At 40.2% G+C, this 13,187-nt stretch overlaps 1 protein-coding gene and 1 pseudogene across 1 annotated transcript; one reads left to right on the top strand and one right to left on the bottom strand.

The window, feature by feature from the left end:
• The first annotated feature begins 4,269 nt into the window (after positions 1-4,269).
• LOC124082626 (olfactory receptor 10J1-like) lies at positions 4,270-5,202 on the top strand. The gene has a single exon (XM_046429099.1). The coding sequence runs from the start codon at positions 4,270-4,272 to the stop codon at positions 5,200-5,202; it is 933 nt and encodes a 310-aa protein (XP_046285055.1).
• A 2,996-nt stretch (positions 5,203-8,198) lies between these two features.
• LOC124082494 (mucosal pentraxin-like) lies at positions 8,199-12,442 on the bottom strand (annotated as a pseudogene).
• Between the last annotated feature and the right edge of the window lie 745 nt (positions 12,443-13,187).

Below are 13,187 nucleotides of genomic sequence, written 5' to 3'. Positions count from 1 at the left end.
TACCCCAGATCAGTAAACAAATGAAAGCATCTCCTCAGTCAGCTACCAACTTCCTAATGAAGCCCTCGAGATAGCTCTCAGGATCCACACCCTTAACTCTCGGTAACCCAGAGGAATTCTCCAATGGATGGTCCTGGGAAATTTGCACAGAGGGATTTGCTCCTTTTTGGAGAAAATAAACATTAAAATCTCCTGAAATCTGTAGTTTGAGAGACTTCGTTGTTCTCCCTGGGCCACTTCCCAGGCAAAACCAATGCCCGGAGTCTCAATGAACATGGGAATGTTTTGAGGTTCTTTTGATACTGGGCAGAGCTGACTTGTCCTCACTTTGTGGGGTTTCACTTCCATTGTAAACACCTCTTGAACACAAGGTTGTGTTTTTTTTTTTTTTTTTTTTTTACCAGTGCCTTGTGAATAACTCAGCCCCTTTAATGCCATTTAAAGATCACAGTCTGGAAAGTGTCTTCTTCTTCCTATTACCAAGGTCAGAAGTAATGAGTGGTTATTGGCAGGAGTAAATGAAAATTGAATATCATGGGCATTTTTCAAATTTTTACTCTTTTCCCTCTATGGTTTTCAGTCTTTAGTTGGTTATATTGACTCTCATGCCCGTTAATGTTCTGTCATGTTCATCTTGCTGTAGTCATGGATTCAAGGACGTGAAATTTAACAGTGACGTGAAAATAGTCTTCTATATATGAAATAATATCATGTGAAGAGGAAATGGTATGTGGGGTGATGTGGGAGGTGGTAGGTTGCAAGATGCAGGGGTTGAATCAATAGAAAGTAAACATTTCTAAGAATTAATAAGGAATAGAATTAATGACAATAGATCTATGTGAGTCTATATAATGGAATAGTCTGCATGACTGGAAATGAGAAGAGTGAGATAGATCTGCAATATTGTAATGTAAAGTCCTTAGGATGTAATCTTCAATGAAAAAAGTAGATATGAGTTGGTATGTGCCACCTAATCCCATCTGTGTAAAATTAAAATGATACGAAAATGTGCATGGTTATATGTAGAATAGTTTGACCCATCATGGTTACCTGTAGACCAGGATATATGGAGACAAAAACTAACCTTTCTGTTTACAGCTTCCTGTACAAAGAGCCCTTATCATGAATATTTTTATATTTTTTAAAAAACTAGTTTTATTTTTTAAAGTAAACTTAGTTTCTGACAAAAAATGGATGCTAACTTATAAGATAATAAATTTCCAATAACTGGAGATGCTAAAGCAGAATGTGGGGGGTGCTGTGCCTTTTAAGTTGCCTCCCCACTCTGGGGCCCTATGATTCAGTTGTATTTGATGGACTCAAAAGTAGCCAGCAGAGCCCATGAGTTTTTTCAGCTTCCAATTGGAAAGACTCAACGAAATGAATAAGATTAACCTCTTTCTCAGAATTGGTTGTGAGATCCAGTAAAAAAAAAAAAATTCTCTAGAAGGAAAATTTTTTTAATTCTTTCAAAGGTGGAGAAATAGTTTTGCCCAAATAACCGGAATCTAAGGGAACAGGCATTGGAGTACAATGTTGCTTGACTCGGGTTCCTCAGAAGGAAGCCAGCACATCCTGTTTGGCTACCATGGTCTTTCCATCCCTCCAAGGGTCTCTTCATCTTGAGTTCTGTTCCTGAGGAATGGTGAGAGAAACGGTGAAGTGCAGGAAAGCACAGCTCAATTTGATCTCTTCTCTTCGACAGCCTAATATATTTCTTCACTGTTCTCAGTATGGGTAGGACTGACTTTCCAGTTCATAAACGTTTGTTCCACCTTATTGCATAATACATGAGCAATTCCAGTTCCACAGGAATGGTTAAGTGCTCTCCTGTCCCCGCATCTCCAGGGAAAGCTAACCACATATTTGGCTTTATACTTTCCTTGATATTTTGAAACAATTTTAGATTTATCTCTTCTTCAAAACCTTTAGTGAGAAAATCCCAAAGTCTGCCTTCATTCCTCTCTTTGGTGGTAATAGAATTGATCCTGTCTTATGACATTTAGTTAATCATAAATTTTTGCATTAATTTTTGGTTTTTAAATACTGCCTTAAAACCTTAAAATGCTATTCATTTGGATTGCTGAGGTTTTTGTTTGTTTGTTTGTTTGTTTCGTTTTTTTGGTGTTTCTTTAAATTTTGTACCCATGATAAATAGTTTACCACTTTCTAATCCCAGTGCTGTTCACAAAATTGTTGTTGTGTGTGTTTTTTTTTAAATAACTACAAACTTTAAAAATTGAAGTTAATTTCCTCTGGATTCAGCCCTTGGATACTCAAGTTTTTATCAAATGCCTGGTTAGGGACTTTAAATTGGCCATGCATTGTATTGTCAATCTTCTCTTCTTCAAGGTAAATTAGTCCACTATTTTCACTTTTTCTCTTTAATTCTCCATGAAACCTCGTGATGTATTTCCATTTTGGAAAGGCATTTAGTGATCTTGTTTTTATAAGAGAATAACTAAGTACAAAAATCTGGATTATATAGAAAGTATGGGGAAAATAATTTCAGATTCTCTATAAATTATCCAGAAAAAAACCCTATTTTTAGCTTTTTGTTATTTTTATGTTTTTAATGGCATTTGTGTCATTGAATGTGTTTCCTTTCATTGTTCTTTCCTTCCTTTCTTGGTTGCTTTTCTTTTTATTTTCACAAAACTGTAGCTTATCATCTGTCTATCAACCATATCTTTTCATGTCAGCACTTCTAAGATTTATAATAGCTGCATAATTCCCACCAGATGAATATGTCATAATGAATTTAATCATTCCCTTATTGATTTACATTGTTTCTGGTCTTTGCTACTATAAATAATATCATGAAAATTTCTTCATATACACATAATGATACATACCTTTGAGCACTTCCTTAAAATAAATAATGTGAAATGGAAATATTAAACCAAAGAAAATGGGCATATATTGCCATTAATATACTAATATCAAGTTATCTAGATAATACATTCTACAAATTTCCAGTTTTCCCAAATTTTCAATGTAATTTTTATCCCCAGAGTAGAAAAGATGTCTTAGTTCTCCCCCCACCAAAAAGAAAAAAAAAAGCATCTTCTCTCACATCTGTTTTATGATGCTTCTGTGGTAGTTTTTCTGTACGAGAAATCACCCTCACCTTAGAATTAAAATATTGAGTTATTTTGGAAAAGGACCTGATTCTAGATGTTAAAATTTTCCTGTCTATAATATGGGAATAATAATTACCTAATATATAGGTTGTTAGGCTGTTGCATATTATATGGAAAAATAATTCATAAAAAACTAAGAAGTGTCATAGGGAACTACTTATTACTTTTGTTAAACTCTTTTGGAAATAAAATGTCTTTGATCCCCAATAACCTCTAGGAGAATAAAGGTGGAAATGTTTGGTTTTCCCCAAAGTTACCCCATTTATAATTTTGAAGAAATTAGAAAAGATAATCTAGTCTAGTAACAAGGCAGTCAATGTGTAAAAGTTTGCATGTAAACATAGGCTTGAAAAAGTGTGGAAATGCCCAAGTTTGGGGGCAATACTTAGAAACACTATAAGGAGCTTATTGATGGCCCAAGTAATTAAAAAAAGAAAGAAAAATGATTTAAAAAAAAAAAGAAAATCTATTCTATTTAGTTCTATTTAATACTGAGGAGACTTTCTGAGGAAGGGATGAAATATTGAATCAAGAGGGGGACACTTCTTGTCCTAAAAAAGTGTGGAGAACAGTCAGATTTGAAGAAGTTGAATGACTTGTAAAAAGGGTTCACAAAAAATACAGAGAAGAGGAACAGGCAGAAGGCACACACAGGTGTTACGCTGGAACAGAGAGCATTAGACAGCCCCGAGGAAAGTTCTTTGAGAAGATGATCAAAGCTCTAGTTTAAACAAACTTTAATAACAAAATCTGAAGTTATAAGAAAATTATTTTTCAAGTCTAATTATGCATTTTTCTATTTCATTAACGTGGTTTTCTCCTAACACTTGTGTTCCTACTCACCAGGAGATCTTTACCAAATTGGCCCCAGGTACCTTTCCTTCCGCTCTGTCGCATCCCTATTTATTTTTCCACAACTTTGTGCATAAATCATCACACATGAAATTGTTTCCTGATTGTGTTTTCTATTCTTTACTGGAACAGTTTCCCGGATGAACAGTTGTCCCCACTAACTTGAATCCCTAACACCTCCTCCTCCTCGGGTTCTCCAGTTCAAAGCAGTGGGCGCTGAGGAATTAGGGCTGATGGACCTAAGTCTCCATCTTTTGGATCTGGGATTGGTTCAATGAAGAAGGAAAACTGCACAGTGGTGAGTGAGTTTGTTTTCCAGGGTTTCTCCAGCTTCCATGAACACCAGCTTACCCTCTTTGTGGTGTTTCTTAGTTTGTACCTCTTAACCTTGGCTGGAAATGTCATCATTGTGACAATTATCAGCATCGATCGTCACCTTCACACACCTATGTACTTCTTTCTTAGTATGCTTTCCACTTCGGAGACTGTGTACACATTGGTCATCATACCACGCATGCTCTCCAGCCTCAGAGGTCTAAACCAGCCCATCTCCTTGGCTGGCTGTGCCACCCAGATGTTCTTTTTTATCACTTTGGCCATCAACAACTGCTTTCTGCTCACAGCCATGGGGTATGACCGCTATGTAGCCATCTGCAATCCCTTGAGGTACACGGTCATCATGAACAAGAGAGTATGTGCCCAGCTGGTATGGGGAGCCTGCAGCATAGGGCTGCTTGTGGCTGTAGTTCAGATTTCATCTGTATTCAGGCTGCCTTTTTGTGATAGAGAGGTGGCCCATTATTTCTGTGACATCCGCCCGGTTATGAAACTCTCCTGTGCTGCCACCACCCTACATGACATACTTAATTTTATCATCAGTTCACTGGTTATTGTGGTGCCCATGGGTTTGGTCTTCATCTCTTACATTCTCATCATTTCTGCTATCCTCAAGATGGCCTCTGCTGAAGGACGGAAGAAAGCTTTTGCAACATGTGCCTCCCACCTCACGGTGGTCATCATCCACTACGGCTGTGCCTCCATCGCCTACCTCAAGCCCAAGTCAGAGAACACCAGGGATCAGGACCAGCTGATCTCTGTGACCTACACCGTTTTTACTCCACTCCTCAATCCGGTGGTGTATACTTTAAGGAATAAAGAGGTCAAGGATGCCCTTCGCCGGGCTATTGGCAAAAAACCTCCTGCCTAGGCTCTTTGGCAGTTTGACGTACCCCCTTATCTGTAGTTTCAGTTACTCACGGTAAACTGTGGTCTCAAGATATTAAATGGAAAATTCAAGAAATGAAGAATTCATAAGTTTTAAACTCTGCACTGCATCATTCTATGCTCGGAATGGTGATGAGATCTAGTACAATCCTGCTCCATCCCACTTGAGACATGGATCAAATATTTGTTCACTGTATCTATGTTGTACATGTTACCCACACATTAATATAATAATACAATGTAATAAAATAATAATATAATGTAATATCTTGAGAGAGAGAATAAGACCATAGTTGCACAACATTTATTATAATATATTGTTATTATTATTCTATCATTAGTTATTATTGTTAATCTCTTATTTTGCCTAATCTATAAATTAAACTTTATCATAGAGATGTATAAACAGGAAAAACTGTATATGTGGGGTTCAGTACTACCCTCAATCTTAGGTATCCACTTGGGGTCTTGGAATGTATTTCCCACAATAAGAGAGGACTATGGTATAATCTATCATAGTCTGGGCATTTTGGGGGGGAAATGGGTACTGGGGATTGAACTCAGAGGTGCTTGGCCTTTGAGCCACATCCCCAGCCCTATTTTGTATTTTACTTAGAGCCAGGATCTCACTGAATTGCTTAGCACCTCACTTTTGCTGAGCCTGGCTTTGAATTTGTGATCCTCCTGGCTTTGAATTTGTGATCCGCCTGCCTCAGCCTCCTAAACTGCTGGGATTATAGGTATGCACCACGGTGCCTGGCTTGGACATTTTGTAACGCCCCTGTAATTTGATTCTATCATTCATCTTTTACCCAGAAAAAGTTGCAAAATTTTGTGGTTAAGGGTGCTTTAAAGAATCAAAAGTTTAGGGCTGAGGCTGTAGTTCAGTGGTGGAGCACTTGCCTAGCACGTGTGAGGCCCTGGGTTTGATCCTCGGCACCACATAAAAATAAATAAATAAATAAAATAAAGGTATTGTTCCCATCTACAACTAAAAAAAATTTTTTTTTAAAGAATCAAAAGTTCCCCTAACCTGAGTCTTGATTTTATAAATTTTTAAAAAATTTTTATTATTTTAGTTGTGCTGGTGATTGAACCCAGTGCCTTGTGCATGCTAGGCAAATGCTCTACCACCAAACTGCTTATCACCCTATACCCTGTATTAATCTTATGGGTTACCAGCATGGTCAGATATTGCTCAGGAGATGGGAAGCTGATTATTGAAAGTTTGTTGATGACATAAAAGTGGTCCACATAATGCCTATTTGAAGTGAGGGGTGGAAAGATCAACCTTAATGTCAGATAAACACTGAGCTCAAAAATCTTCAAAGAAGATGTAGTTGGCCTACAGAACGCATTGGAGACAGTCAAAACTGCCTTTCCTACTTATCACTTTTTCCTTTGGGCAGTGACAGGAGTAACAGATTCTGACATTCCAGAAGAAACACTGTCAGCTCAAAACATTCTCACTTGCCTTGAAGACCCATAGCATTTTTTCCCCCCAATTTTGTTGAGACTCACATTAGAACAATTCTCTCAATGAGTCTGGATCACCAGTATGTTCCATGTTAGGAAACAACTTGGTCACATCTGGCCTCTGAATTTCACCCCACGATGTGCTTTCTGTGGGTTAACAAATATATTACACTGTATTCACAACTATAGGGATATCTAGAGATCTTTTTTGAAGTTGAACTTATTAATGCCCCCTTTCAACTAACTGTTGTTACTGCAGATCTGGAAATCAGCCCATGATTTTTATTCTTATCTAGGTAGAACATGACCTGGGGTCCATGTCTCACCTTTACCTTCTCCCTGGTCATCCTTTTCCTTGATGATCTCTTCTGAGAATCATTGAGTGTCTAGTTTAAAGTCTAAATTTAAAGACTTTTCTAAACAAGAAATTCTAATTTCTTAAATTTCTAAGCTCCTCTGGTCATCATCTCCTAAAGGGGAAGGTCATCTTGATTTGTGAGAAAGTTTTACAATTTTAGAATTATTTGATCTGAATTAAAAAAAAAAACAACCCCAGAATTTTACAAATGTCTTCTACTTTATAAAGAGCATATGTAGGGGGAAAAAAAATCAGTCTGTATCTGTCACCTGCATGACTTTCTTAGTGTCCCCATAGAAAATGTGTTTGACACTGCTTGTCAAACAAAAGGCCTGGGAGTCTCTATGGTAGGAGTGCAAAGAAGGGAAATCTGCATGTTTATAGAACCTAAGAGAATAGAATATTTGCTTCCTCAGAACAGCTACTTCCAAGAGAGCAACTTGAGAGTGAGTGTGAAGCGAGATCCCCCCAGGGTGGTTTATCTTTGCTTTTCCCTGGGTTTCCCTAAGGACATCCCGAAGTCTTTTCTGGGGTATGTACCAGGAAGACACTTTCAACATCTTGCTTTCAGAAAGCCCCTTTTGAGAACCTCTCTTTGGAGGTTCTGCTCACTAAACTAGCCAATTCCTAAAAGTTTTGCCTAGTAGATGCATCACGTTTTTAAAATTCATGTTTTATTTTTATTTTGGGCAGTACTGGGCATCAAACCCAGTGGCACTCTACCAAAAACTATAGCCCTGGTCTTTTTAAAATTTTTTTTTATTATGAAACAGGGTCTTGCTAAGTCGCCAGGGTGGTCTTGAACTTACAATTCTCCCTCCTCAGACTCCCAAGCGGCTGGGATTACAGGTGTGCTCCACGACACTTGGCGTGAGACATTATATTATTAGGTTGCTGAATTGGAGAGCACAGAGCCCCCATGGGACCTCCTGTAGCTATAGAGGATTCTATGAGATTGGTACCTGGTACTGAAAGCAGTTGGTTCCCCTGAGTTCCTATGATATGATGCTGCAGAAAATTACAGCACCATCCAAAGTAATTTTTGCAACAATAAATAATATATATTGAAGGCCTAGCTAGACTTCGTGGTTTTTTTTTTTTTAATGTAGTTTACCCCAGGAAAAAAAAAATCAATAGATTTAATTTCAAAGAGATGTGACACAAATCATACTGGAAAGAATGAGGCTTATGGGCCACACCTTAGGCTTAGTCACCACATCCTCACTATCTTCATGAATCAGGGCCTGGCAGTTCAGGATATTGCCCTGGTGACACCAGTCACACATCCCATTGAGGGGGAGTATAGGGTCCCCCAAAGACACCTCCCATATCTCTCCAACAAAGGATTGTTTTGCATCAAAATGTCCCCCAAAGGAATCCTGCTCTTGTCCCAGGATAATCTTTGCCTCAGCCCCCAGAGAATACCCCTTTCTCAAACCTTTCCTACCCGTGGGCTTTCTGTCCACCCAGAGCTCAGCCAATCCCAGAGGCGAGCTCCCAGCTCATGCGCAAATGGATTGGGGAATAGGGGACTTTGGTGGGCCTGGAGAGTGGCCTCCGCATTCCCAACAGACAGTGTGAACTCTTCTATTCTGTCAACAAAGAGAAGAAGCTCATGGTCCTGGTCCCCAGTGTTGAAGGAGAAGAGACTATAAGGACAGGTGAAGGCGCTGAAGGATTTCAGACACAGAGTGAAGTCCCCGCAGGGCTTCTTCACCTGGGGGATCAGGGACACAGAGGCAGTAGCTGATTCTTGAGGGAAAACAAACACCTTTCCTCTCATATCTGTGGAGAAAACACAATGAAGCAAAACTCTGTCGACTCACTTGTGTGATTTGCTCTCATTGTGAGCCCTGGGCGGCCTCCTGACAGTCTTGATGTGGCATGCTGAAGTTTATGGAGTTCCTGCAAGTGCATTGTTTCTGTTAGTGTAAGCAAACTGTCAGTGTTAAAAGGCGGGTTTTTGGTTCAGCTGGGCTGTCAGAAAAGGAGATTAAAGATATCCTATATCAAGCCTACCCTTCTTTGTTACGGATTTCATCTGGATAACAGTGAAAACACTAGTCACAGAAAAGGACCCGCCGATGACTTGCTGACTCACTGAGCATAATGGATAAAGCATGCCACACTCCATATTCTTTTACCACTGATGAGGCTCTGAGATTTCTCCCAAGGGACACGTGTGGTTGGGGTTACATATAACTGTGGTGGCTCATCGCGAAACTTCATTTGGCTGTGATGGACCAACATTTGCGGTTAGGACAAAGTCTGAGGAATACGATAGCATGCAAACCATGTGGCCCAACCTTAGTGATGCCCTTGACACCCTGTCCATTTCCCTGGGCAATTCTTGTGGGTCAGTTCAGGGTCAGTTTTCCACAATTTCTCATAGCTGCAACACCAGGATCATGGAATTACTTATCATTGACTCATCAAAAGAGTATAATTATCATAAAAATGATTATTCTTTTCTTTCTTGGAAAAATAAATTTAACAAAGACTATGGTCTGGAAAATAAATTAGAAAATAGTGACTAACTGAATCAAGGGACAAAGAGCCTAGAAGTAATAGGAAATCTTGAATCGAGTTAGTTTTGCTTCATAAGAGGAAATGGAAAAAAAGTCTTGAATTCCTATTTCCTTAGATACTGAAGATTTTTAAGGAATGGTAACGGTAACGTTAGACAAACAATCGGAACAGAACACTTAGGAAGCTATGAAGAGATCATAGATAAGAGAAAGAAAGAGAGTGACACAGAAGGACACAGAAAGAATGAAAATTCCCAATTTCTGTCGGTCCAGTGGGAACCGGGAGAAGAGGAGAGGAAATCATGCATTTATACCCTTGATTTAATTCTTTCCCTGTTTGTGATATGCAGCTTTGTCAGTGCTACAGAGCAAGGGCCCACTGCAGACCCAAGGCATCTGTAACAGTCCTTGGTCACTGGTTCCTGTGATCACACCGGAAAGACTTCTGACACGTTGCTAAAACAGGAGGCCTGAGTTTATTAGAGGAGATAGGGAAATGGAAGCGGAGAGTAGGGCATCTTAGAGAGAAGGGTGGCTCACCACTCCTGCCTTCCAGTTTTATTGGGGTCTCAGTCTTGCCCAGGTCCACCTCTTGATTTTTGACTGACAGCAGGATTGCTTCAGACTTTCAAGTCCCTAGTGTGCATGCTCTTGCCCCATGGAGGGGACATTTACTATTACAATGACATGCTAAAGATCCACACTCACTCTGGGTCACTTTGGCTCATGATGACCTGTTACAATTGAAATTTGCTCTTACAGATTGTTAGGGGGTTTGCTTCTAATGATCCTATCTTCCTGAGTTCTCAAATCTGATCTGTGTAAAGGCCACAAAACCCCTTCCCCTTCAGGGTAACTTATATTCTTACAGGCAGGGAGGGATAACCCTTTCAGGCCTGCATTTCTTTTACAGCTAACAGGTTGTTTGCTGAGGAATGTTACATATCCTATTGACTCAAGCTAGGCAGGGCTGCCAGGTAAATTGCTTCTTAAAAGAAAGCGTGTGGGAGGCAGTTGGCCCAGATTATAGAATCATCCCTTTAACCTCATGTTCCCACCACTCATATCTGTTTCTTACTTATCATCAGTATATAAACCTGGAGAAAAAAAAATAGCCTGGTTAGCCAGAGAATGAGATTTTGAATAACTTATGACTGATGGTAATACCATAGAGAAACGAATGTCTCAAACTTGAGAAGATAAGGTTATACATAGAGGCAGTAATAGAAAGGGGTAAAAAAAAAAAGGTGTTGAAATACTAAAGCTTTATTACAGCTAATACAAAACTAATATTTTTATAATACCTACACATCCCAAAGTATATGTTGCCTTTAAATGCTCTCACCCACCCTTCGTAACAATTCTTTATTGCGTAGATATCATTTCTATTTGCCATTGTAGAGATGAAGACACTGAGACTCAGAGTTCAATAATTTCACAAAGGCCATTCAGGCGTGAGGGAGGAACGGGTTCTCTGATTTAAAGTCTAAGCTACTTCTAAGAGTTCCTGTTTCCTCTCACATTACTCAGGCTAAATGCTTATTTTTGCTTTGCATTGCTTTGATCAAAAGACCTGACAAGAACAACTTAGGGGAAGAAAAGTTTATTTTGGCTCCTGGTTTCAGAGATTCAGTGCATGGCTGGCTGACTCCATAACCGTAGGCCCGGGGGGAGGCCAAACATCACACGGCAGAAGGGCGTGGTGGAGGAAATCAGCTCAGCACATGGCTTCCAGGAAGCAGAAAGAGGTCCATTTACCAGGGACAAAATATCAACCACAAAGGGATGCCCCCAAGGATGAACTTCCTCTAGCCACATGCTACATTCTATAGTCACCACCCATTAATCCTTTCAAGTGAGTTCATTCACCAATTGGAGTATAGCTTTCCTGATTTGATCATCTTGCATTATCTCCTATGTGTGCCTTGTGGAGGGGGCTGCATATATTCAAACCATAGCAATCATTGAAAAGGATCCGAGCGTCAAAACCCACCCCTGTACCTACTTCTCCTTTTTCTAGCAGGAATCACACGCTCCTTCTTATTCTCTTGGGTGAGGGGCAGTGGTACTCCCATGTAACAGGCTGGGCTGGTTCTCCTTTCTCCAACCCAGGGACTCTCCTTTTGCCATGCATATCCTGTTTCATTAGCATCAGTGGAGGTTTTAAAAATATGTCCTAAAATAATTCTCCTCTCATCAGGTATGGGCTGACTCACTGTAATGAATAAGGAACAGCAGGAGTGAGGTACGTGATTTCTAAGATTAGGTTATGAAAAGGCTGGCGCTTTTGCATTTAGGCACTTTCTCTCCACGTGTCAGATCACTCACTATTGGAGTAGACCTGGGCATCCATCATGTGGGCTGCTCTAAAGGATCGCCCAGGGGGCGCAAGGAATGAAAAGGGGGCCTTGGACCAATAGACAAGGAGGAACTGAGACCCTCAACTCCACCTCCTGAAAAGATCTGAACCCGGACTGCACCCTGCAAGATCCTCCCCTAGTGAAGCCTTCAGAGGAGGCTCAAGCCCTGACCGATGGACTGCAAACTCACCAGAGACCTCTCATCAGGATCACCACTAATCCACTCTCCGTTTTCTGCTCCACAGAAAAAAAACATGAGATAATAAGTGCTTTCTGTCTCAAGCTGCTGGGTCTAAAGGTAAATTCACAGGCAGCAAAAGGTAACTTACACACCATCTTTCTTTCACACCCCCCTGACAACAGCAGCAACAACAGAAAAACATCTTGTACCCTGAATACCCTGGGCCTCGGAGGCACTTCTGAGTCAGGCGGAGGACCTGACTGTGTCGCATCTCCTGAGAGAACGGATAGAAGCAGGGCCCCTGGAAGGAGTTTCTCCATCATGCCTTCCTTGGGCTCCAGGGGTAGTGGGAAGAATAGCACAGCATTCTCATGATTTGGCTGTTCCTATTGTGCCCAGCAACAAAAAGCAAAGTTATAAATGGTCAACATCAACTGAACAAAGATAATGGCTAAAACTTGTCTGTTTCTCTTTAGAGCTGTTGTGATTTTGCTTTCTTTTTGCATTATCCTATTTCCTTCTGAACTGTCCTGTTCATCTCTCCACTACCCACCCCTGACCCCATGAGGCTCTATGTCCTCTTGATGTTCTTATGTGTTAAGAACGTCACATCAGCCTCCCATAGTCCAGATCTTAAATGTCCATCATGTCTTGTCCCCCAGCTTAGCATCCTTGGAAGGTGGTGGTGGAAATCTTTAAGAGGTGGGGTCTAGGAGGAAGTTTTGTTATTGCGGTATGCCCTTGAAGGGAACTGCAGGATGTCAGTCACTTCCTCTCTCTTCATTCTTCCCAACAAACATGAATAAAGCAGTTTACCCCACCATGTGCTCTCTGCCATGAGGTATTGAAAAGTAATGGAGTCTCTGGTCATAAACTGAAACTATGAGCCAAATTAAACCTGTCCTCTTTTTTAGCTTTATTATCTCAGGTATTTTGTTGTAGGAACGAAAAAACTGACTTATACTCATTATAAGTGTGAAGACTGAAGTGAGCATACTTGTGGACCTGATGGAGAGACCACTTTCCACCCTTTGATTAAGGGCTGGTTTATAACCAGGAGAAGAC

This window comes from Marmota monax, unplaced genomic scaffold (genome assembly GCF_021218885.2).
Source record: "Marmota monax isolate L192 unplaced genomic scaffold, Marmota_monax_Labrador192_F-V1.1 WCK01_AAM20220418_F8-fsc00145, whole genome shotgun sequence".
Classification (NCBI taxonomy): Eukaryota; Metazoa; Chordata; class Mammalia; order Rodentia; family Sciuridae; genus Marmota; species Marmota monax.
The sequence above is the reverse complement of the archived record's forward strand: the minus strand, read 5'-3'. Positions and strand labels throughout refer to the sequence as shown.